Source organism: Poecilia latipinna, unplaced genomic scaffold (assembly GCF_001443285.1).
Source record: "Poecilia latipinna isolate Pla-1442-1.1 unplaced genomic scaffold, P_latipinna-1.0 Scaffold335, whole genome shotgun sequence".
Taxonomy (NCBI): Eukaryota; Metazoa; Chordata; class Actinopteri; order Cyprinodontiformes; family Poeciliidae; genus Poecilia; species Poecilia latipinna.
Genome location: NW_015112951.1, coordinates 39,721 through 63,282, shown reverse-complemented (window position 1 = coordinate 63,282; position 23,562 = coordinate 39,721). Strand labels below are relative to the sequence as shown.

Below are 23,562 nucleotides of genomic sequence, written 5' to 3'. Positions count from 1 at the left end.
GATCATGTTTAAAAGCCCTGTGCTGAAAAATTCTCTCTTGACAAGTTTTTCATGCCGTTTTGCACCAGTTTATGCAGTTTATTGAGTCAGGATGCTGCATCTGCCTGTTGTGGTTTAAAGGGTTAAGAAAGGATGGATGCTTTTGTTGCAAAAACAATTTAGAGAAAGTTTGCTCTCAGCCTTAAGAGCATCATTAATATCCCATTGCTTCTTAGTTTATAACAAGTGTGTTGATTGCACCATTTATACATGAGGTAATTTAAAGTGCAGAAACATGATGACACATGCCAGTTGGAGAGTCTATCATATAATTTCTGAACTATTGCAGAACAGTACCAGACAATCCCACCCATTTTGTCGGCCTGTTAACCCATATGATTGTAATACTAACACAGAAGTTTTAAGTGTATATCTCTTAAAACCCAGTGCTTAGATGCAGTAGCAATTTCTGAAAGTTTTCCTTTTGCTAATGAGTTCAGTTAAGTTCCAAAGTAAAAACTAAAAAAAAAAAATCAGCTTAAAGAGGCCATTAAGTCCAGGTCTGTGTTATTAACAGTGCTGTGATCTTAATTGACCTTAGTTTAGTCACACTCTGTCCAGAGAGTTTTATTTTTCTAACCTTAAAGATTATGAATCCCACTCACCCTCCAATGTCATGGTGGTCACCCTGCTCTAGTTTCTCCATGCACAGCTCTGAGATGAAGATGACATAAAAGTCACACTATTTTTACTGTAGGGGCAAGTCAGACAATCTGCATCCCAGGAAGGATTCTGGGTCACAACTGCTACGTTGACCTTAGATGATAAGTGTTTAAGGTGAAGAAAATTGTGTTTGCTTATTGATATAGTCTGTCATGCTTTGGAGTTTGCTTGTGTGTGGTGTTCTGATGGCGTTCCTTGATCCTGCAAAGTCTTTACGAGACATCGAGAAATTATTTAAATAGAAAAATAGACCTGGACTTGTGTTGGGTTTGAAGTAATTTCATACAAATCAGCTGATTAAGAAATTAGCAAGCAATTGACATTCATCCATTTCCTTATTTGTGAAAATAACTATAATAACGATAATATGTCCTCATGAAATTAATTTAAGTTTTAAATTGCAGTGCAAAATGACACAGCAGCTTTGAAGATGCAAGTCTTTCTTCACGGTAGACCAAGAACATCAATGGATGTCATAAGGTGTTTGAGATGAGATGTTGGACATGAATCCCTGAGGATTAATTTCTGTAAACCGGGGTTGCTTCCCACAGATGTGCTGATGGGATCCAGTATCAGAACCTATCAAATTGGTGTCTACAGAGTTTGAAGGCCAAATAAATAACTAAAGTTCTTTGTGGAGCTGCAGTCTCCCCCCTCCCCCACTTGAAGTTTGTGGATTTATGTCCATCCAGTCCAGCTGAAGAAGGCACCGCTCATGTAGCGGTGGGTTATTGCTCTGTGAGGTTTGAAACGGTCTTGTAAATGGCAAAGCACCCTCCATGTGAATGTGAGGAAGTAACTTGTAAAAAAAAAAACAAGAAGATTCCAACATAACATGAAAAATATGGATGAAAAAAAGGGGACACGGTAAAGTATTCGTATCTCCAAACTGTTTTCCATGTTCTGTAAACTAAGAGGTCTGTCCGATCATCTGTTCATAAAGCCACGCATCATTCTTATTGTCTGAACTTAAATCAGAAAAAAACCTGTTGCTTTTGCTACAGGTGGATTTCATAAATTATTCCTGTTTGCTAAATGTAAGAGGAACGAGGGAGTTTTTGCCGTTTTTATTTTTTATTTTTCACTCCCAAGTCAGAAGTTTACATTCACAAACATTACTTTAACTTCAAACAGTTTGGGAAGGACCAGATGATGAATTCATGCCATTGCAAACTTCTGATATGTTAATTTTGCAATATTTGAGATTGCTGCTTCCTCGTGATATGTGATAGAAAAATTAAAAGGAGTCAGCCAAGACATCAGGAAGAGACTAATGGACTTCAACAAGTCATCCTTTAGCCGTCCTTCATTGATCATAAAAGATTCACATTCAGCTTCACCTTCTTGGCCAAATATCTCATCCTTTCTGCAGAGATGAGCCAAACTTTTAATGCTAATGCTAATACAGCTGTGTTACAACATGTTTTATTAGTATGTGCTGACACTTTATCAGCAGTTCGTCGCAGCCTTGTATCGGTGTATCAAATATAATAACTGCCTGAAAGAAATGATTCAAGAATGCTAAGTTTCATATAGGGTGTGTTTTCCTCCTTTGTTCCATCAGAACGCGGTTTCCATGTACTGTCGCCTCGGCTTCGCGGTGAAGAAAGGTCAGGTGTTCAGCTCTGAGCAGCTCCACCCCAGCTGGAAGAACGCCCCATCCGTTAACAGGCTCAAGTAAGCACTTCCTGTTCTTTCTGAGCACCACGCGTCTTTACAGATGTAAAAAATCTGGTCTGAATCGCTGATTACGGTTTGGGAAAATCCCAGCAATGCGCTGTCAAAGTGTCACGACGTTGTGCTGCAGGAGCACCATGGACCCCCAGAAGATGCTGCTGTCCTGGGAACAGGGCAGTCCCGTCATGGAGGGCGGCTCCTCGGCCACAGACACAGACACCACAAGCCTGGAAGACCAAGGTCTCACACCTACGCACACACACACACACACACACACCCGAGCATATTCTGCATCGTATCCAAATAATCAGACTTGCTGACATGTGCACATGGGACACTTTACGATTGCTGCATCTGGTCTTCTGAGCTGCACCACTAATTAATCCCCAAGAAAGTCCGGCAACGCTGCTAAGAGTAATTTTCACACTAATAGGTGTTTGTCTAAATTGGTCTCATTTTGGCCTAATTTTAATGTTGTGCACATTAAGCTGGCAGAGTTTCTTGCAAATTGGATATTATCAAAGGAGCTGTTGCACAACAACATTTAACATGCTAATAAGTTTAAATTAATCTTTCTGAGAGGGAGGAATTCCTCTAAATACATTTTTTTTTTTGATAAAATCAGATGCTAATTTCTACAATTAGGAAGAGCAATTGACGGCTAATTGGCTTGTAGTAACACGTGTTAATCTAATCGCTCAGCAGTATTACATTTTCTCCTGCCTTATTAATTATTTACCTCTCTCAGCAGGAGACACGGGCAGCGTTAGCAGCCTGAGCATCCCGGCGGCTCCCACTAAGAGGATCGCCTTCCTCTTTGACTCCACGCTCACCGCATTCCTCATGATGGGCAACCTGTCTCCGGTCGGTGCAGAAATGAAATGCACAACTTTTATTTTTTGCCAGAAAATTACCAGAAATGTGTTTGAACATAGATCTGCATATTTGTGGCGTTGTCCTATCTATCAGAACCTGAAGAGCCACGCTGTGACCATGTTTGAGGTGGGGAAGCTGTCCGACGAGACTCTTGATAGCTTCCTGGCTGAGCTGGAGAAGGCGAGTTCAAATTTGTATTTTTTTTTCCCCATCACAGATGTAAATTTACATTAAAAATTGTTCAGATGTTGTCATTTCCCTTTAGAAACCAGTAGGAATCTTTTTTTAAATGCTTGTTTTTTTTTTACTCAGGTGGAGAGCACAGCAGAGGGCGAGGCTCAGCGTTACTTTGACCACGCTCTCACCCTTAAAAACACCATCCTCTTTCTGCGCTACAACAAAGAACTCACTCAGGATCAAGGACCTGATATTCCAAATATAGGTATTTATTCTGTCGTATGTCTTTGTTCATCTCGTCTCTTGTTGCATCTTAAAGATCAACGGCATGCGAAAGTATTCTTACCCCTCTTACAGCCAGAGACACTTTATTTGACGGGGTGTCCATAAGACTGAAAGGACATAATCATGACCTAACATCTGTGATAACATGAAGAAGTCCTTATGAATGTTTATGCCTGTTGTCTTGAAGTGTCCTTCAATAATGACACTTTTAATGCAAAGTTGCTTTAAAAGTTGCATTTGAAGTCCATTAAAGGTGCCAACTTTGCATTAAAGTGTCATGATTTACAAAATAATGCAAAGTTGGCACTTTTAACGGACTTTCGTGCATTAAAAGTGTCATTATTTCCTGAATATCTATGACAAGAGTCATAGACATGAGCAGGTACCGTACAGAACTTGATTAAAGTATTGAATATTTGAATATTATTTAGCAAACATTAAACGTATAAAGTCATTGTTGTGGATGGTCTTTTCCAATGTGCTGCTGCAGTTCTACTCTGGATTACCAATCACGACTGCCGTCCTTATCTGAGCAGCGAAGTAAATACAAGCGAACATTTTCTCCTAGTTTCCTGTTTTCACGGTCACGCCGTAGGTAATTTTCTGCCAGTGACATCATTTATTATCAATTCCAGGCAACATTTTGCAATGATTATTAAAAAGGGAAACGTTCAAAACCTGCACTTGGGAACAGTGAAGCGGAAATGTTCAACCGCTGACGGTTGTTATCCAGAGGGAATATATGCTTATCAAAGACCTCCGATACAAAGTTAAAACATTGTGAATGTTGCAGAATTTTTATGAGTCGACTTAGAAATATACTGAGAATAATAAGAAGAAGGTGGCATAATAATCTTTATCTTACCACAAATATCAGTTTATTCTTTAAATAGAAATTTTACTTTTTTAACGTGTTTAACCTTCTTTTTCAGAGATTTGAATGTAATTAGCTAAAATGAACAGCTAATTAAAATAAAATAGTTTTTTTTATAGTTTGTTGCCTTCAAAACCAATCTGGTCTCCTTCTGTGTGAAGTTTTGTGGATGTTTTTTTGTTTTTTTTCCGTTTACTTGTTGACCCTAATTTACTTTGGTTTTTAATAGTTTAATGATTGTTTTTGAGATGCTACATTTAGAGAATAATTTCCTTATTTTTGCTGCAATTTCAGTTAATTTTCCAAGTTAAATTTACAAAGGAAAAACAACGTAGTGTTTGCAAAAAGAGTACAAACCTCAACCAGCCGTAATTTTTAGATTGAAATCAATTGTTCTTCTCGTCTCTGTTACTATTGATTTACTTTTAGCTGTCTTTACAACACTTGTTTCTAGCAGCTGTTGGTAAATGAGTATTTTATCCACTAATGGCCTACGGTCTTAAAATCGATAAGTAATTAAAACCTCGTCTGGTAGCTTCAAAGAGGAAGTGGATCCTGTTTCTGTCCAGATATTGGCAGACCACACCGCCGATCCGCCCAAAGCTGCCTTTAACGATTATCTCTTCGTAGTTAAATATTCCCATGTAAACGATTGGATTTAGAGACGCGTTGTTTGTCTGCTGTCTCAAGGTGGAGCAGCGCAGAGTTTGTCCTTCCGTCTCAGCAAAGCAAACCTCTGGGTCCTGCGTAGCAACGGTTGGTGACACCAGATGCGTTTTGTTTGATTTGGCTTCATGCCTGGCTTCTGGTTGTCTTGCCGCATTGTCGTCCTTCAGCAGGTGAGCCTGCTGAGTGAAGCCAAAATGTTGTTACAAGTGTTTTATGTTGACTAGTCATTTAGGGAACAAATTAGTGTAAGTGATTAAGAAGTGTTAACTTGGAGAAGATGCTTTCTTCCACCACCTAGGAGGAGATTTAAGAGATGAGTGACGGTAACTCCTTCTTGGTGCTACTTCAGTACAGTTTATTTTTATGAAATAAGCTCTTCTTTGTGATCTTATTTGATTAAAAATACTTGGTTGCCATTTATTTACTATTATTATGTGATGGGGTGGGCAATATGAACTTAAACCTTTATCACAACAATAAAGATTATGATTAAATGTTGTCATGCCTCTCTTGAAAAACATTCCTTCATGAAATAAGCATATTCAACACCCCAGAAATGTGATTTAAATCACGATGCAGCACAAAGAAACTGCATTTAATCAGATTTTATAATTTACGGATATTTATTGACGCCCCATTGGAACGAACATTAGAGAAAATGGTAACGATAGCATTTCTGATAATGCTGTCGGTTTCGTGGTTTAAATTATTTAACGTAAAGTTCTTGTCGACTGCTACGTGTTTCCTTCCTGTGGTGGTTTTGCCTGCAACTAAAATTATCTCAGCAAGTGAGATCCTTTTATTAGTCCCTGTTTGCTCTGGGTCTGATTACAGTATTCATTGCTGAGGACATTGGGGATTGTTTTTCTGTGGAATACAGGTTCCAGTCGGACAGAGGTGTGGGTAGCTCCATGTTGCATCTATAGGATGGTAACTCGCAGACCAAAGGAAGATGAGTTTTCAATGCTATCGTTTAAGTGTAAAATTTATTTCTCATGCTCTCAAAGAGAAGCTCTTTTGTGGGATTTAGCAAAGATGTGGAGGGAAAAGCTTAAGCAGTCGGTGCTAGGAGTTTCAGTAAACTGTTACATTTATTTGAATCCATCCACTCTTACCACTTGTTTTTGATTCTAGTCCCGTTTTCTAAAAGAGTGATGACTTCCCCCCCCACCCTCCAATGTCTCCAGGTTTTCCTTTGGACATGCTGCGCTGTGAGAGCCTGCTGGGTCTGGACCAGGCCACCTGCAGCCGCGTCCTCAACAAAAACTACAAGCTGCTGGTCTCAATGGCGCCGCTCAGCAACGAGATCAGACCCATCAGCAGCTGCACACCTCAGGTATGAAGCCTGGAGGAGGAAGAGGGAACAGAAGGGACATTGTGTTGTTTCTGTGTGCGTAAAGACATGAAGGAGCTGTTTTTATATGCGTGTTATGTGACAGATAATGTGTTGGAGGTGAAACGGGGGAGGAGGGAGGGAGTTTTGTTTTGTTTGCCATCTTGCCTGGTGTACACATTTGAGTTTCCAGAGTTATCTATAAATGTTTGTGTGTGTGTGTGTGTGTGTGTGTGTACACTTGGCGAATTCTCAGCCTGCAGTTGCCCCAACAACAAGGCTGCACAAAGAGAGGAGGAAGGCGGGAGGCGAGGCTCATGAGTAATTCCTCTGCCTGGCTCTCCTCCAGCTTTCTAGCTGAGCCCAGCGAGACAGAGGAAGACAAGTTAAACTCTTGTTGTGCCATTCACGCTGTTGCTTATTCTCACACCGCTGCGACTCGCTCAAGTGAAATATGAAGAATTCTCCTTGTTTCCACTCAAATCTTTTTGTCATTTCAATTCATGCAACTAATAATAACCGAACAGTCTGTTTGTTTTTTGATGCTGTGGCATTTTTTTTCTCCCTCTCCTCCTCCTCCTCATCTGATTATCTACACGTGTATTTGTTTCTTCTTGCAGCACATTGGCCCAGCCATCCCCGAGGTGAGCTCCATCTGGTTCAAGCTGTATCTGTACCACGTGACAGGCCAAGGCCCGCCGTCGCTGCTGCTCTCCAAGGGCTCCAGGCTCAGGAAGCTGCCAGACATTTTCCAGGTGAGCCCAGGTTAATGGTTGTTCAGATAAACGGGAGTAAAAATGGTAGCAAGGAGGTGAAAGGGACAGATAGTAAAAGTCTCACGTTAAGGTAAACAATAGCTGCTCTCAGGAGCTGCGGGCAGGGGTGCCTTTAAAGTTGTGACCTTGCTTTCAATCACAGGCAGGTAATTGGATCATTCGCTGCCTCCTGTGTCCTCGACAACCTTCATTTCTTAATAAAGCAGCAAGTCCTTTTTGATAATGCGTCACGGTGAACTAATATATATGTCCTCCAGTTTGGCTTGAAATTTGATCTTGGGAATGTGTGAGAAAAGAGCAAGAGAGAAAATGGTACCATAAATCCTCTGCAGAATACCTGCGATATGCAAATGAAGTCCTCGATGTGAACGCGATGAAAAACAACTGGACTATTTACTACGGGAGTTAACATCAGAACATTTGTTTGTTCCCCGACTTTAGCCATTCAAGAAAATACATTTAAGGCAACTGCTGATACAGTCACTGTGTGCTATTTGAGTAAAGTTAATTTAATCTGTGCTGAATTAAAACTCCCTACGTTTCGTCAGTGTTACACAGCCTACATTGGTATTGTGAATTTGTCCTTCATAACTCGCCAATGACGTTCCAGATAACGCAGTCTCCACTGCACTCATGGCTGGAGTTTCTGCAGGACTGCTTTAACATTCTGCTCCAACTCTGAGCTACTTGTTCTGATATCGACGTGATGCTAGAAAGACATCTGACTTGACACATTAAGTCTTCTGACGATGTTTTTTTGTGCAGAGTAGCTACCCCAACTGCTAATGCTAGCATCTGTTCCCTGTTTTGATGTGACACATTGCTCATTTGTGTTTCATTGTTAAACATATTTTACTGGGGTTCCATTTGAGTGAGTTCAGGGAAACATCTACAGAGAAATGTGCTGCAATAGAAACACCCAGGTTTGTTTTTAATGTCATAAAATTTGGCAGTGAGATTTCAGCTGCTCTCTGTTGTGATCACAAGTCATATCACACAGACTGGAAGCTTTAGCAGCCAACTCGGTCCTTTTGTTTAATTATAAATGCCATTGCAAATTACTTCCGTTTTACCATGAGTTCATATAATTGAATTTAGTATTATTTTGTATAGATACTCTAAATAGTCATTGATAGTTGCAGAAGAATCAGTGGTTTATTAATTTTTCTTTCCTTAGGCCTACGACAGGCTGCTGATCACCTCTTGGGGTCATGACCCCGGTGTCGTCCCTACATCCAACGTTCTGACGATGCTGAATGACGCTCTCACGCACTCTGCCGTCCTAATCCAGGTAAATCCGGTTTCAGTTTTACTGTAATTTCAAAAGCTGTGATTGGACAGGGTTACGGTCATGAGAAATGTTGGTGGCTAAAATTTCATTCAGATTCGAGAAAGCTCACAGCCAGGAGCTGATTTCTTCATGTTTTGTCTCCATAGAAGTAATAAGAAATATTTCTCACTTTTATGAGGAAGTTTAGCTCCGTGGTTAATATGAAAACGATGCTGCTGTTCAATTTTTACTTTTACAAATGCAGCACTCCTTATAACTTTGTGCCAAACATAAAAAAGGCCAATTACATGGCTCAGAATATTCACTACCTGAAGATTTACAGTTTTTACTTCCTTGTTCCAATTTGCTTCATTGCAAGTCATATGTTTTATGAATTTGACAACTCATTTATTAACTTTTCCCTGTCTTGTAAAAATTCCTAATCATCAATGTGACGAAATTTTCTAACCAAGTCATGGTGAGTTTAAAATAAAACTGTGTGTCTGTGTGTGTTCATCAGGGTCACGGTATGCATGGTCATGGAGAAACTGTTCATATCCCATTTCCTTTTGACGAGGAGGATCTGAAGGGAGGTGAGTCAGTTTCTGCGTGAGGTTATGAAATCTTTTAAACACATGGCTTAATTTACGTTGAAGAAATAGCACTTTAAAAAAAAAAAAAAAAAAGATAGCTACTTATGCTATATGAAAACAGTTTTTAGTGTTACTCTGAGGTTAAAATACCTTGAAAATAGCCTCTGAGATTAGAAAGTATCACACTTTTAGGGTTATGTATGAAGAAGATAATGAACAATACATTTTCAAATGGTTTATTGATTTATTTATTACTACTTTGTTAGTTTTTCTGGTTGATATCTGGGTTTGGTTCGTAGCAGCTGCAGTGCAATAACCAACTAACTCACACACGTGTTAGTTAAATCGTTCTTCTAATTTGTCTAGTATTCATCGTGTTACGTCATCGACTAGAAAGCAGAAGTTGATGTTGGAGGTGCAGCAACCTCCCATAATTCTAACCCTGTGTGAAGATGGTTTAAATGGACGGATTAGTTTTCTAACAATAGGATCAGCATGCGTCTAGTTTCACTGTCAGGATGTCCACACATGCTTATTACTGCAACCTCTTTCTTTGCTGCGACAATTTGATGCTGTTTAATATCAAAAAGAGAAAGTACAGTCTGTGTGAAATACTTCAGACTTGGAGCTTTTGCCTGCTAGACTGTGCTAGCCCGAGTCTAGCAGAACGCCTCGTTCATACTCGACGTCTGCTTGTCACGCAGAGTTCTCCTACTCCAACATGTGTGTGCACAAAGCGCTTCGGAAGCTGAAGGAGCACGTGGATCTGGAGCACCAGTGTGGCTACGTCACCATGCTGAACTCCAACAACAGGCACCGTCGCAGGACCAGCGACAGCGCCGAGTGCAGAGGTACAAATGGGTCTTTCTGGCTGTTTAACAGACAAGAGTTATTGTGAAATTAGCTGCAATGTCCTCGCTTGGTACAGCCAATGGCACTAATGGTGCAAATTAGATAAATATTCCTCGTAGTCCAGTTTAATTACGCTGCTTGTCTGCTTAATTGTGTGCTTTTTATGGTGATAGTTTTTGCTAATGGAAGAAACATTCTTAGCCGTTTGGGACTGAATCTCACTCCTGCTTTAAATCCACCAAATTTTAATAATTCTCCATTGTTGGCTCACAGAAATGTAGTAAATGATTGTAAAAGCTGGCGTCTGTCTTTATTTGTTGTTTGCGCTCCAGGAGAAACCCATCTAGGCGGAGGCCTGGACACCAACGGCAGCACCGAATCATTTGAGCTCGTGACCGAAGAGAACGGCGAAGGAAAAGGAAAGACAGACTGTAGGTGCATTTTATGTTTCCTTAAAAATATTTGCAAACATTTACTGAGTTTTTTTCCTTTTTTTGAGAGTTAGAGGACGTGTGAAAGGGGTCGGACAGTTGGGGATGCAGCGTGACAAGTGGCGGTGTCTGAATTCAAAACCAGGCCTTTCTTTTGAGCGTCTCGTCTTGTTTCTTCCTCGCCAATCTCTTTTCTCAGCTCTTTCATCTGAAGACGAGTGGGTCCCTCTTGAACTGTGCTTCGGCATGCCCCTCTTCAGCTCCGAGCTCAACCGCAGAGTGTGTCGAAAGATTGCCTCACACAAGCTTTGCAGCAACGAAAGGTAAAACCTAAAGTCTGTCACTTCTGGACGAAGCGTTTTGAAAAGAGTTGTGCTGCTAGACTTGAGTTTTGTTGTTGCTTTTTCAGCCTTCAGGAGCTTCTTCACTCAAGCCGAAAGCTGTCGCTGAAAGTGCTGAGCTTTGTTCATTCGTTCCAGGTAAGAGCTCTTGGTTCCCTTTTCTTTAGTTTGAGCCGAAATGGGGAAAAAAAACATTGTCCAGCAAAAATATAGAGCCGGAATTTATGGACAAATTCTTCCTTTTTATTCCCATAAATTCTTTTTAATTTTCATGTAAAGTTTCCAACTATTGAAAGATCCCAAAATAATAAGGCGACCATGATAAACAATTAAGAAAGGCAGGTAATGGCTGCATTTAAGTTTGTTTTTTAACTGAATGAAACCTTGTGATTAAAATGTGCAGCAGAACCAGAAGCTTAAAGGAAATCTATTTAATCTATGTGCATGATTGCACATACCCTGTAAGCTTCCAACCTAGTTATCTGTAGGGAAAAGTGACAATTATGATAATATCAGATTGTGGAATTAATATTATCTATATGGTAAATTCTATGCTCTTGTTCAGATGCATCAGTTTTCTTGTCCCTTTTTCTTTTAGCCTCATAAACTAGATTTTATGTAGTCAGTTAAACAGTTTTTTGAAATTGCTTATTTAATGTACAGTTAAACTTGATGCATGTTGGTGAAAATGCAGCTAACATTGCTTAAAAATATTACCTGACTGAAAGTCTCTCTTTTCCTTATGTGCTATGGCTTTTTGTGCTGATTAATGTTCTTTAATAAGATACTCTTGCCATGTTGCCTGCACATATTAGAGATTTTAGATCAAATGAAGGTGATTTACTGCAGAAAACTCTGCATGCAATCGTGTCGATTGGTGACGTGTTAAATATAGATCCATTAAACCTTGAACCAGTCTCCGTGAAGCACACATCCTTACTGGTGTTCTCAGCCGTGAACTTTGCCCTGCATTGACAGGACGGCGGCCAGCCGTCCGACCCGGACAGCGGCGTGTCGAACCCTCTCAGCCAGCCGCCGGCTGAGTCCGGCGTCCCTCTGCCCTCCATCAACCTCCTCTTCAAGGACGGACAGCTGAAGGAGTGGAGCGGCCGCGCCCCTCCCCCTCTGGACATCTCGTCTCTGCAGAAGGACCAGCCCTCATAAAACCAGGTGCGGTTTGTCCACGAGGACATTACTTCTCAGTGAAAATGGACCACCCCTCCTTTTTTCTTCCCCCACCTTCTTTTCTTGGCAAAGTCACATCACATCTCGCTGAGGACATCTCTTAAAAGTGGTCCAACTCTGCATCTTCATACGTGCTCACAAGGAAACGCCGTCGACATTCTTGTCGAGCTGATGGGGGAAAATGAACCCCATCATCTCTTTATTGTTTATCCACTGTAAGAGGAAGCATCCTCCATCAACACTAGTACCCACCTCCTTTTTGTTGTTTTCCTGCGTGGTTCCTTGCATTCCTAAGAAGGCAGCGTTAGCCGTTGGAGTGGTGCTATAATCCCAACATAAAACAGTGACGCAGGTGAACGGCTTCGAACCTGGAAAAGCTTGTTGCTTTGTTTAGCCTCATTCCCATCCTCCCAGTTGGTTCTGGTTTTGTTTCTTAAGTTGAGTGACCCAGATGAACCCCAGACTTCTTCAGGAACAATTTAAACTATATGCATTATATTGTAGGACCAAGCTTTTGGACTTACCAGCTGAGTTTGAATCCTTCTTTGTCTCGTCTCACGTTCACTGATTCAATGCATGATGGTGTTGCACAATTCAACAACCCCTAAAAAAAGAAAAAAAAAGAAGAAATTCCTCCCCTTGTTATTTGTGATCAATAATGGGGAAACATATGTTAATTGCACTGTGCAGGATTTGTTTTAAACCTGTGGATAAATAAATGTCATGTCCTTTTTTTTATTTTTAAAAGTAGGATCGGTTGTAGTGCACATTGTTTTTAGAGCTCTTGTTTACGGAAGGAAATGTTTATTCATTGAAACGAACATGTTAAGAACTGACTGGGCATTTGAGGAACTTCTGCTTTTTATTTGTTCTGTTTTTTTTTTTTATATATATACAATTGAGAGCACCAAAGACATTTTCTTTTTCTTGTAATGATTTTTTTTTTAAAATTATTTGTTGCCTTTATTGAAATCAGCCAATCTAAAGAGCTCAGGCCTGGGATCAAAACTGCTCATTTGCTTTGCTTTTTGACCTTTTTTCTTTATGATTTCTGTACATTTATCTGAATACACACAACCACAGTTAATAGCACAGCATAACAAGCATCCTGCCTTTCCTGTTTGAGCTGGAATTTGCATGTCACACTGCATGCAATCGTGCCGATTGCATGCAGTGTGAAGCAAAGGTTACAGGTGCATCTCAATAAATGGAATATCATCTTAAAGTTCATGTATTTTAGCAATTTCGTTTAAAATATGAAACATCTGTATTCAGTGAACCCAGACCACATTTTAATTGTTTATTTTCTGTTAATTTTGACTGATAACAAAACCTAAACTTATAGAATATTACATAAGACTAATAAGAAACGTTATGTTGTATCAGACACAATCATGGAGGGCAAGCAACAGAAGCTCATCACTAAATAAGTTGGTTGTTCAAAGTGCTGAATTTGAGAATATTAATGGAAAGTTGAGTGGGACAAAAAAGTGTGGTTAAAAAAAACAGTAGCAAAAAGGAAAACTTCAGCCTTGAGAGGATTTGGATGTAAGGACCTTCATAATTTGTTGAAAGCTATTTGGAGATGAACGTTTCATTTTCTCACACATAACCAATAACTGGCTTAATGACAATATCAATGTGCTTGATGGGCCACCAGACTACCCTGACCTGAAACCCATGGCTGAATGTCAAGATGGAAGTGAGACCCAACAATTTAGATGAGTTTTCAGTACAGAATATGCAAGTGAGACCAAAACTTGGTTGGTTCTTCTTTTCCATAAATTGCTGCAGCATGGCTTGGAGGCGATTTACCCAGGATGCTTTAATAGCAACACTTTGTCTGTCATCATGTATTCAAAGCCCATCAGCAGAGTGAAAGTATGAAGTGCATAAAAGTTTCTGGTAGACTAACTTAAAACCTGATTTAAAAAAAAAAAGAAGGCTTTTTTCCTTCCACTAAACTTTCCATCAATATGTTCTCATTATGTAATTATTTAATGTGTGACATGTATTGTTTCCTCTGATTTTCTGAGAAGCAAAGCTCTCAGCTGTAAACAACACAATAACTGAACTAGATGTTTGACATCAACGTAATGAGTCTTTATAACACGACTTTCACTTTTTGTGTTGAGTCAGTCGATGAAGTTGTTGACGATACTGTAATTTATTGAGATTCATCTGCAAGTCTGATGACTTACCACTACACCTCCTTCTCTCTCTCGATGAACTCCAGCTTGTGTGTGATTGTGCGCTCTGAGCGATTCTGTTCACACCATCTTCAATTGAGGAGGAAAAAAAATGGGCTTGTAGTCTTGAAAAAAAGGAAACATGTTTTTGTTTTGTGGTTCAGAAATGGAAATGCCAGTGTGTTGCCCCGGCTTCACCTGAGACGTCATTTGGCTCAGGATGTGTCGGGTTTTTCCTCTTCATGAATCCTTAGTGCGGTTTCTTTTTCCTCCCTTCATTTAGAAATGCGTAAAACTCATGAAGCTGACTTTGTTTTTGAAGGAATTTCCCCTTTGCAGTTTTTGAGCCACTTGTGGAAGTTAGAAATATATATATAAAAAAAATAAACGGACTTGAGACGAGGTCCTGCTGAAGCATGATAGCTGTGTAGAAACTGTTGTGTGTATGTTGTGTATGCGTGTGTAATGTACACATCACCTCAAATCTTTACCAGTGAAAATGACCCTTTACACACACACACACACACTTATCTACAGGTCATGGCTGTTTGTTGCAGTTTCTCATTTTCACCCCTAGTTATTCATCTATCTTAGGTGTTTAAAAATGATAGTTTTATATGTTGGCTGAAAAAAAAAAAACTTTGTTGTAGCTTGTTTATTGGGAGTGTGAATATAATTGACTTAAAAAGAAAACACCCTTCTGAATAAATGGGTTTAAAAAAAGGGGAGAAATGACATTCCTTTACTACGCTCTACCTACATCCTCTTCTTCATATACATATGATCAGAAATAAATATGTAAAAAGTATGTGAGAATATAAATAAATATGTAATAAGACTGAGATTTTCCTCCATGACGGTGTGTTGGGTCGTTTTTTTGTTTGTCCTGATGGAGTCACATTGCGTTATTTCAGGCTGTTTTCCCATCTCGTTGGAACAGATGGTCCTCAAGCCGCAGCGGTCCGGATGCTCCATCCATCTGCCTTAAGCATACACTATCCTTCTTGGGCTTTTTGGAGAAAAACTGGCTGAACGCTGATAGTAATTATCTTCGGATGTGTTCTTTAGCACCACTTTTAAGAAAGGTAACCTCGATGCCTCTATGCTTTTAGGAAACTGCAGGCCGACTTTGAGTCTGTTATTTTTTTTCAGTCAAGGTTTTAGAGCAACTTGATTTAATAAGCGACATGTCCTGACCACAAGAAATACATATATATTTTAAAGATCTATCTGGTTTCATATCAAATCGTAGCACAGAGAAAGTATTACTTGTTAATCACTTCAGCTTTAATTTTAAAGGTTATAAGAGCAGCATTTGGCACTGAACTAAAGTGGTTCAAATTAAATGTGACATTTTCTGTAAGTATGAAAAACTCAGCCACTAAACATTATAAAATGATATGCAGAGTTTCTATTAACTCTATTTTAGGCCCGACTACACATTTTAACTTAGAAATGCTGGGATCGTTCAAAGCTGTGCTAATGGTTCCCAGCTTTGCGTGATCATGCAATTTTGACTACCTGCACTTTTTAATTCAAACATATATTGTGAATCTAGGATCAATCGGGACAAAACTGAAGTTAATAATGGTAATAACCTTCAGAGAAAGACAGAGAAACTTACATTAAGAGAGAACTATACAATTAAAATAAAAGATATAGGGCTTATATTTGATTGTACTTTGTTAAATTAAAAAATGTTACCAAGAATACTCCTTCTCGCCTAAAGAACACTGGCAGAGTAAACCGTGTCTATTTTCAGGCAGTGATGGTACTTTAATAAAAAGTTCCTCTTATTACAATTTAGATTACTCAAGTGCTCCCTTTCTCTTTTCTTCTTAAGAATTTCATAGCCTTTCCACAGGCATAAAAAACAGGCAGTTATTTTTTTAGTTTAATTTGATGCATATATTTTTAATGATCATTAGCGTCTTTAGATACCAGTTGTTTGACTTAAATGCTGATTTTTGTTTAGTTGGGATCAATATTTAACTTAACTTATTCACATGATTATGTTATGCATCCATATATTTAGATTTAATTTTATTATTCATTTTAATATTTTAGATCTTAGCAAGATTTTTTTTTAATAAAACACATGCTTCTTAGGATTTCCATCTCCAGATAGAACTGTTGAAGTGTTTATAAACACAGTGCTGCAGTAGAAGCATGCAAGAACCCTGAAAAACTACCAAATCTCACTCCCCCCCCCAAAAAAAAACAAAACAGATCAGGTGTGCATCTCTAGATTGCTGTGGCACCGACTGGACAGGTGCAGCCCAGTCTAATTGGCTGCATCTCCCAGGCCTTCCCCGCTTCACCAATTTCCCAGCTCCACAAATTAGAGCGATACCACAGGAGGCAATCCGGGAGGGTAAAGTGGGTCACGCCACCTGAGGATATGGCGCTGTGAGAAGCGGTCAAATGTGCTGCATGTCACCGCTCTGAAGGTTCGTTTCCCCGACACGTTTTCAGCCGACGTGAGCCCTCGTCGGCTCCGCAAAGACACAACCAGCTGAATTTATTCAGCAGATTTGTTACTTTCGTCTCCCACCGTCAGACAGAGATGTGGCATGATTTCGTGCTGAAGCAAAAGGAAAGGCAGTGAAGAAATAAAAACAAAAATAGAGAATAAAATCACACAGTGTGTTTAAAAAAAAAAAAAAAAACGGAGCCGAGGCTTGTACAAAGAGCGAATGGTGAAATTATGCTGGCTCTTGCACAGTGAATATAGCTGCTTTGTCATTCTTACATCAGTGTAAAGGAAAGCAGAAGTGGATGATCTTCTCTTGTTTCATGTTGCATCAGTATCAGTTTGCGATGCTGCACATAACCTCTCTCAGTGCTGACTTTCAGGCCTACTGTTGTTTTTAACTTTAAAGCTAGGAAAACTTATATTAAGTTGACTGATGCTTGTTCGCCAAATGGTGAGCTGTGCCAAGACTTAAAAACCGATGTTCACGGACACTCTCCATCCAATCTGAATGGGGTTTTAAGCTAACTTGCCAGGAAAGAACTCGCAAGTTAGCTTGCAAGGTCTTTCAGTTTCCTACAGGTGGTGAAGGACTCCCAAGGTCAATGGAAAAGGTACAAAGACCTGTTGAGATGAAGACTCCAGCAACAACAGAAATACTAGGAAGCAACTTCATTAGCAGACCATCGCATTTCAGGTTGTAGCCTTCACTGTCGGTCTCTACAAGTGCAAAGCTGGTGGAGACATACTCCAAAGCGTGTGACTGGAACTGCAGCAAAAAATACTTCATCAGCCTCGAATGGATTGAACCCAAATGCACACCACGCCTTCCAGAAGTTTTTTAACTATGTGTCCTGGATGTTGTACTTTACGCAACTGTAAAGACCTAGAATTCAAATAAAATATGCTAAAGTTAGTGGTTCAACATGAGCAAATGTGACAAAGTTGAAGCATCATAGCTTCTTTCGCAAGGTGTTGAATGAAAGAGCTCATCTGATCGTCTTAAGAAGTCGTTGCTTAGAGGCCATCATGCTCATCTGATGAGTACGAGTGCTTGCGGAGGCCTCTCTGCACGTTTGAGCTGAACAGACAACCTCAATGGGTAACCTTGATTTGTAGATAAACCTTCTAATGGTCGCAGAGCTCAGGGGTCATAAACTCTGCCTCTTTGAATTCATGAACATTTGTTTTGTTTCCACTTTCTTTCAACGCCCATCAGCTGCTCTACGTCTCCCTCAACACCATTTTCCGGCACAGATGTTGTCACGGCTTCTTCGACGGTGCAGTCGTGTCACCGTGCAACATGTCGAGCAGACATTTTTCCTTTGCCACCTGTGGGATATGATATGAGGGTAAAATAGCTCATGACTGAGAAGAACAGGCAGGCCATGAGGCACTACAAACCTAATGGAGACATTATGGACTCAGTGGGAGACTGCGAGGGAGGAAACGACTGTTCAGCTTCGGTTGCTACTACACAGACAGCGTCCAGATCGCAAAAATGTATATTTTTTACATTCTTGGACATTTTCATCACAGAACTGCTAAATAAAGTCGTTAGAACGCATCTAAAATGAACAATAAATTAAACCAACAAAAAATGGATGGTTGTGGACCATGGCATTACTCAGCTACGACTCTGCTAGAGACCCAAGGCCAGCAGGGGGCCACGGAGAGTGCTTGAATGTGACAGAATAGACGCTATATTACCTTTGCTTTGTGTGTGTGTGTGTGTTGCTTTGTGATTGACTGGCGACCTGAGCAGGGTGTAACCTGCCTCTCACCCAGAACACCGGCTCCACCTTATGCCTGCAACAAGAAGCAGTTACAGACATTAGATGGATTCTGAAGCCAGGCTAACTTTACTAGCATAATTAGCTAGTAGTTAGCTGTTGGATTTAGGTATGAAAGACAAAAATGACAAAAGGAAATAAAAAACTAGTACAGAATGACTATAAAATAAAAATTATACGAAAAAAAAAACTTGGAAAAACTGCTAATTTAATTTGTGTGGAAAACTAGAGGGACTAGTTGTTACAAATCGGTGTCTATGTATTGTTTGTATGTATTGTATTGTGTTGTTCTAACACAAGGCTAAATGTAACCTTTGCCTTTGTACTTAGTTGCTGATAGTGGAGCAGGGTGTTCTTCTTATAACTTTTAGACATCTTTTACAGGAAATCTGCCACTTTCCAAAAGGTTCACATGGTTGAATGATCAAAGATTTGTGGAGGAGTGTTTCATTTTAGCCAAAGTAAATGAAACAAACACCACCTTTAAGAAAAAGTTGTATCCGCAGAATCCAGTTTTATGCCACACTATTTTCATTACTTTAAAAACAAATATTTTACATCAGATGCAAAATGTCCAATCTGTTTGTATTTGTTTGTAACACAATGGTGCAAAAAGCCTCCAAAGTTATTCTTGTGGTGCAACGATAAACTCCCCCAAATAACTAGTGCGCGATATAAACAAACAAACAAACAAACAAAAAATATGTTCCCAAAATCAAACATGTGAATGTTCCTTTTACTGCTGACGGTGTATTTAAACTCCATCAACCGCCTGTTCAGACAGCAGCAGCTGTGCAAAGACCCGAGGAGGAAATTTTCGCGCACTTCCGCTTTAAAGGCGAAGCAGCGTCCTGCACGAGAGCGTCGCTGTTCACATACCGAGTCGTCATCAGATCAGATCCGCCTTCGGTCCCGACGCCAGGCGGCCGGACCAGCCGCTCTGTGCGCACCGCTGGATTAAAACACGCAATCTGTACTTATTTTTGGAGGGCTTTTCTTTTAACATTTTACAGGAACTTTACGCAGGAAAACCACCGGGTTACACCTGCGTGCCTGCTCTGGTGGCCGACTCTAAAAACCACTTTGCATTCTCTCCTAGACCCCAACTTGTTGATGGGGCGCCGAGGGGCTCTCCCTCAATTCTTATGCGTAATCTGGGTCTAACTCTGTCCGACGGTGGAAGTTTCGAGCAGCGCGGTTTCCTGACAGATGGCTGCGATGGGAGGTGATCGGTAACAGCCCTCGGCGTCGGATTACACAGTCAGGCTGCTGCCAGGTAAAGCAGCAGGATGGGAAACCAGATGGACAGGCTGTCACATCTAAGTTATGCAGAAGTCCCGACGGTGGACCCGAACGGCGTGGACACGGACGACGGTCCGCGGATCGGAGTGTCTTACATCTTCTCAAGCGACGACGACGAGCTGGAGGACGGATGCGTGGTGGATGGCGGAGAAAAACGCGCAAACGAGGAAGAGAAAAACTATGACCAGCGCGACGAGGTGGAGTGCGCTGTCTACAACAGAGAGGAGTGCATCTATGAGAAGAGCGCGAAGTGCGCAAACCTGGAGGTCTACTCCCCGGAGAACCTGCTCAACAAGTGCAAGGCGGGGGACCTGGTGGAGTTCGTGGCCACGGGTCAGTACCCGCACTGGGCCGTGTACGTCGGGGACTTCCAGGTGGTGCACCTGCACAGAGCCGAGATTAAAAACAGCTTTCTGACCGACGCCAGCCAAGGGAGGAGGTGTCGGATCGTGAACGACTGGTACAAACTGAAGCCCCTGTGCGCAGAAGTGGTGGTGCAGAACGCGATGGAGCAGGTGGGGCTGAAGGACCGGGAGTTGAGCTGGAGGAACTCGGAGAGCTTCGCCAGTTGGTGCAGGTTCGGCAAGAGGGAGTTCAAGATGGGCGGGGAGATCCGGATCGGCAAGCAGCCCTACAGGCTGAAGGTGTTCGTGTCGGACAAACAATCCCACGTGTTGGAGTTTCAGAGCTTGGAGGACGTGATCATGGAGAAGCGGAGGAACGACCACCTAGGCAGGACAGCCGTGCTGAGGGAGCTGGCGGCGCATTTCAGAGGCGTGGAGGAGATGAAAAGTGAGATGGGAGCGGAATGATGTCAGTTCCTCTCAACATATCTGTTACACTGATCTCCTGAATCCGTAGCGATCCTCATTAATTTTTAAGGCCTTTGCAAAAAAAACAAAACAAAACAAACAAACAAAAAAAACATTCACACCCCTGAAGTTTTACACACTGTGTCACATTGCAGCCAAAAACCTAATTGCGTTTTGGGGACCAACTCAAAGGAGCACATAATTGTGTAGTAGAAGGAAAATCATGCATAGTTTTAAAATTTTAAACCAAAAATATCAGAAATTAAAGACTTATTCATTTAGCCTCGTTAGGTCCCCTATACATAGAGTTGGAAATTATTCCAGAAATTAACTTTTTGACCTGGACGTAAAAGGGTAAATCTAACCTCTGTACACCATACCCACTGTCAAACATGGTAGTGGCAGCATCATGCTATTTAGATTTAGCAGGTAGAAGGATTTGGTCATGGTTAATGAGGAGCTGAATGGCGGTCAATGTAGGACATTCAAAGCACAGAGATGTTTTAGAATGGCCCAGTCAAAGTCAAGACCTAAAGCTGACTGGAATTATGTGGCAAGACTTGAAAATTGATGCTCTTAGATTGTCTCCATCGAATATAACTGAGGTTGAGCTATTTGGCAAAAATAAGAACAGTTAGCAGAGACGTAACGAGGATTTTGCAGCAAATCATTTATTCAACAGGTTGAATCACTTGGGAATACCACCATTCACTTTCCTCTTCACAGTTGTGGACTTCTTTGTGTTGGTCTATTTGAAAATAATAACCAAACAAATTGAAGTCAGTGGTTGTAAAGTTCATACATTTGAAAACATTTAAAGTGTCTACATTTGTTTGCTAGGCCCTGTAAGAATAACTTCAGCATTTAAGCATTTAATTGACACATGGACATACTTTTGGTCCGTGTTTTTTTTTTTTTTAAGTTTATAATTTAACTGCCTTAAAGCCTCAATCATCATTTCACAACTCAACTTTGACAAATGAAAATGACTGAATCAGCTGTTTATTTTTGCTACAAAATGCTCTCCACTCATAGAATGTAGTTTTTATAAACGCTTTACAAATCCATCCCAAAGTGTCTGGAAGCAGGATGAACACATTCCTTCCGTTTATTTAGATTGTCTCTTTACTTGATCCGGTTGAGATTTAAATTTCATGTCTCAGCTCTCTCAGACTGCTGTGGATTTTATTTTATTTTATTTCTTTTCAGCCTTTTTGGGTGAGTCCAACCCAGCGGCACATGTGGAGGAAATGTTGTGAAGCATTGTCTGTTGAACTGATCAAAGTCTGTGTTAACTGTTCCCAAAGCTTGAGTAAATCATGAGTCACTCTATCTCACCTGGAAGTGATTGTCATTGTTTCTGCTGTTAAAGTTGACCAATACGAAGGTAGAATCACTCTCATTGCGGTCTTTATGCTCGGCGACCATATTAGATTTAGCGACAGATTAATCTCTTGGATGTGCAGCGAACAGATCTGAAGCAGCTCTGTGATGCTTTTATGCTAATATGAGCCAAAATTTATGTGGTACCATGAAAGTAGTTCTGAAGAGTACTAACATGGTGATGGTATATTTTAATTTAGAATATTAAGCACACACTGTAATAATTATTTGTCTAAATCTTGTGACATAGCAAAAATGAACAAATGGTCCATAAGTAGGAGTGCACTGATTGCAGTTTTTTGGCCGATTGCACATTGCCGATCTTTAAAAAACCTCGTCTGCCGATTCCGAGTTTGGCCAATACCCAACTTGTTTGTATGAAGTATCACTAAATATAGCAAGAAAGTCGCTGAGTTGGCAAAATTAGGGTGACTGTTGTTAACTGCTAACATGCAGGCATGACCAGGTGGGTCGGTCTGTCGGTCAAACCTCTCTAAAGGCAGAGCAGAAGACAACAGAGGTTGATTTTTAGACCTTGGCAGAGGTAGATGAGATCGGCTTTACATTCAAGTATCGGCCGATCACCGATCTCTCAAAATTAAGGAAATCAGCACCCGCAAATTTCCTGGCCGATAAATCGGTGCAGCCCTAACCATCAAAAATCCCACAATTTCTAAAGCAACTTGTTTTTGGAAGCTTAAAGCTGATGCTTTTCTAAGTTCCTCTAGCAGCTCTAGCTGTGCTGTAATTGTAAAGCTAGTTCATTCATAAAAACGGAACAACAGGAAATGCTGCTTTATTCCTGTCCTGCTCTGTATTGATGCTTTCTTAAATGGAAATGCTATAAGAGCTTCTTCAGATGAAAAAAAAAAATAGCAACCCATCATTTCACAATGATGCTAATGAATTGACTGGTAAACGTAAAGCAGTAGGAGTTAAAATGATCAAGTATCTCCACAAGAGTGTGATGAATAAATACCAAATCAGAAGGTCATGGTTGGCAAGTTGGCAGTGCTGAAATTTTAGATTTTAATATTTAATTGTAGCAGCTTGAAAACTGAGAAAAGTTCTGAATTAATTTTTCTTAAGGGGTAAAAAAGGAGTTGTTAAAATGAATAATTCATCACTTGAACTTCATAGACCCTTCGTGGAAGTAAGATGTGGCTATGCTTTAATTTTCGTTGCTGGGTTTTTGGCCAACTTTCACCACGGCATAAACTCTAGGAATAATAACAGCTCAGACTATGCTAATATACAATACCTATTTAATCACCTTTGCACAAGAATGGTGCTGCAATTTATAAAGATTTCAGCAGCCAACAGCTGGTGAGGGAGCACATGTGCATTTAGATTAGTGATGAATAAAAGTGAAGCAATAGCAAGAACTGCTGCTTGAGGCCCTGCTCTCAGAGTTCAAATGTGGGCCAAAATAGTTGATTTTAACAAAACAATACATTGAAAAATGATTGTTTCTTGACAAAACAACAAAAAGTGGGAAAATTAAGTCATGTCCATGCAAGAAAACGCTTTGTTTCAATTATGTAGTTAGAGGCATTTTCTTTTTGTGCA

The 23,562-nt window shown here is 40.4% G+C and overlaps 2 protein-coding genes across 3 annotated transcripts in view; both read left to right on the top strand.

Moving 5' to 3' along the window:
* Positions 1 to 15,084, top strand: part of fam91a1 (family with sequence similarity 91 member A1) — a 29,575-nt gene extending 14,491 nt beyond the window's left edge. Inside the window, exons 11-24 of one of the 2 annotated variants that reach the window (XM_015035431.1) lie at positions 2,267 to 2,379; positions 2,510 to 2,619; positions 3,131 to 3,243; positions 3,349 to 3,435; positions 3,568 to 3,697; positions 6,448 to 6,596; positions 7,214 to 7,348; positions 8,547 to 8,660; positions 9,160 to 9,232; positions 9,937 to 10,083; positions 10,417 to 10,515; positions 10,715 to 10,838; positions 10,925 to 10,994; positions 11,835 to 15,084. In XM_015035431.1, the coding sequence (XP_014890917.1) occupies positions 2,267 to 2,379; positions 2,510 to 2,619; positions 3,131 to 3,243; positions 3,349 to 3,435; positions 3,568 to 3,697; positions 6,448 to 6,596; positions 7,214 to 7,348; positions 8,547 to 8,660; positions 9,160 to 9,232; positions 9,937 to 10,083; positions 10,417 to 10,515; positions 10,715 to 10,838; positions 10,925 to 10,994; positions 11,835 to 12,020 (1,650 nt within the window). In that variant the 3' untranslated portion in view covers positions 12,021 to 15,084. Of the gene's footprint in view, positions 1 to 2,266; positions 2,380 to 2,509; positions 2,620 to 3,127; positions 3,244 to 3,348; positions 3,436 to 3,567; positions 3,698 to 6,447; positions 6,597 to 7,213; positions 7,349 to 8,546; positions 8,661 to 9,159; positions 9,233 to 9,936; positions 10,084 to 10,416; positions 10,516 to 10,714; positions 10,839 to 10,924; positions 10,995 to 11,834 lie in introns of both variants that reach the window. The other variant, XM_015035430.1, reaches the window with a different exon arrangement.
* A 4,252-nt stretch (positions 15,085 to 19,336) lies between these two features.
* Positions 19,337 to 22,727, top strand: LOC106949285 (protein FAM84B-like). Its single transcript, XM_015035428.1, has one exon. The coding sequence runs from the start codon at positions 19,786 to 19,788 to the stop codon at positions 20,608 to 20,610; it is 825 nt and encodes a 274-aa protein (XP_014890914.1). The 5' UTR covers positions 19,337 to 19,785; the 3' UTR covers positions 20,611 to 22,727.
* Positions 22,728 to 23,562: the final 835 nt, after the last annotated feature.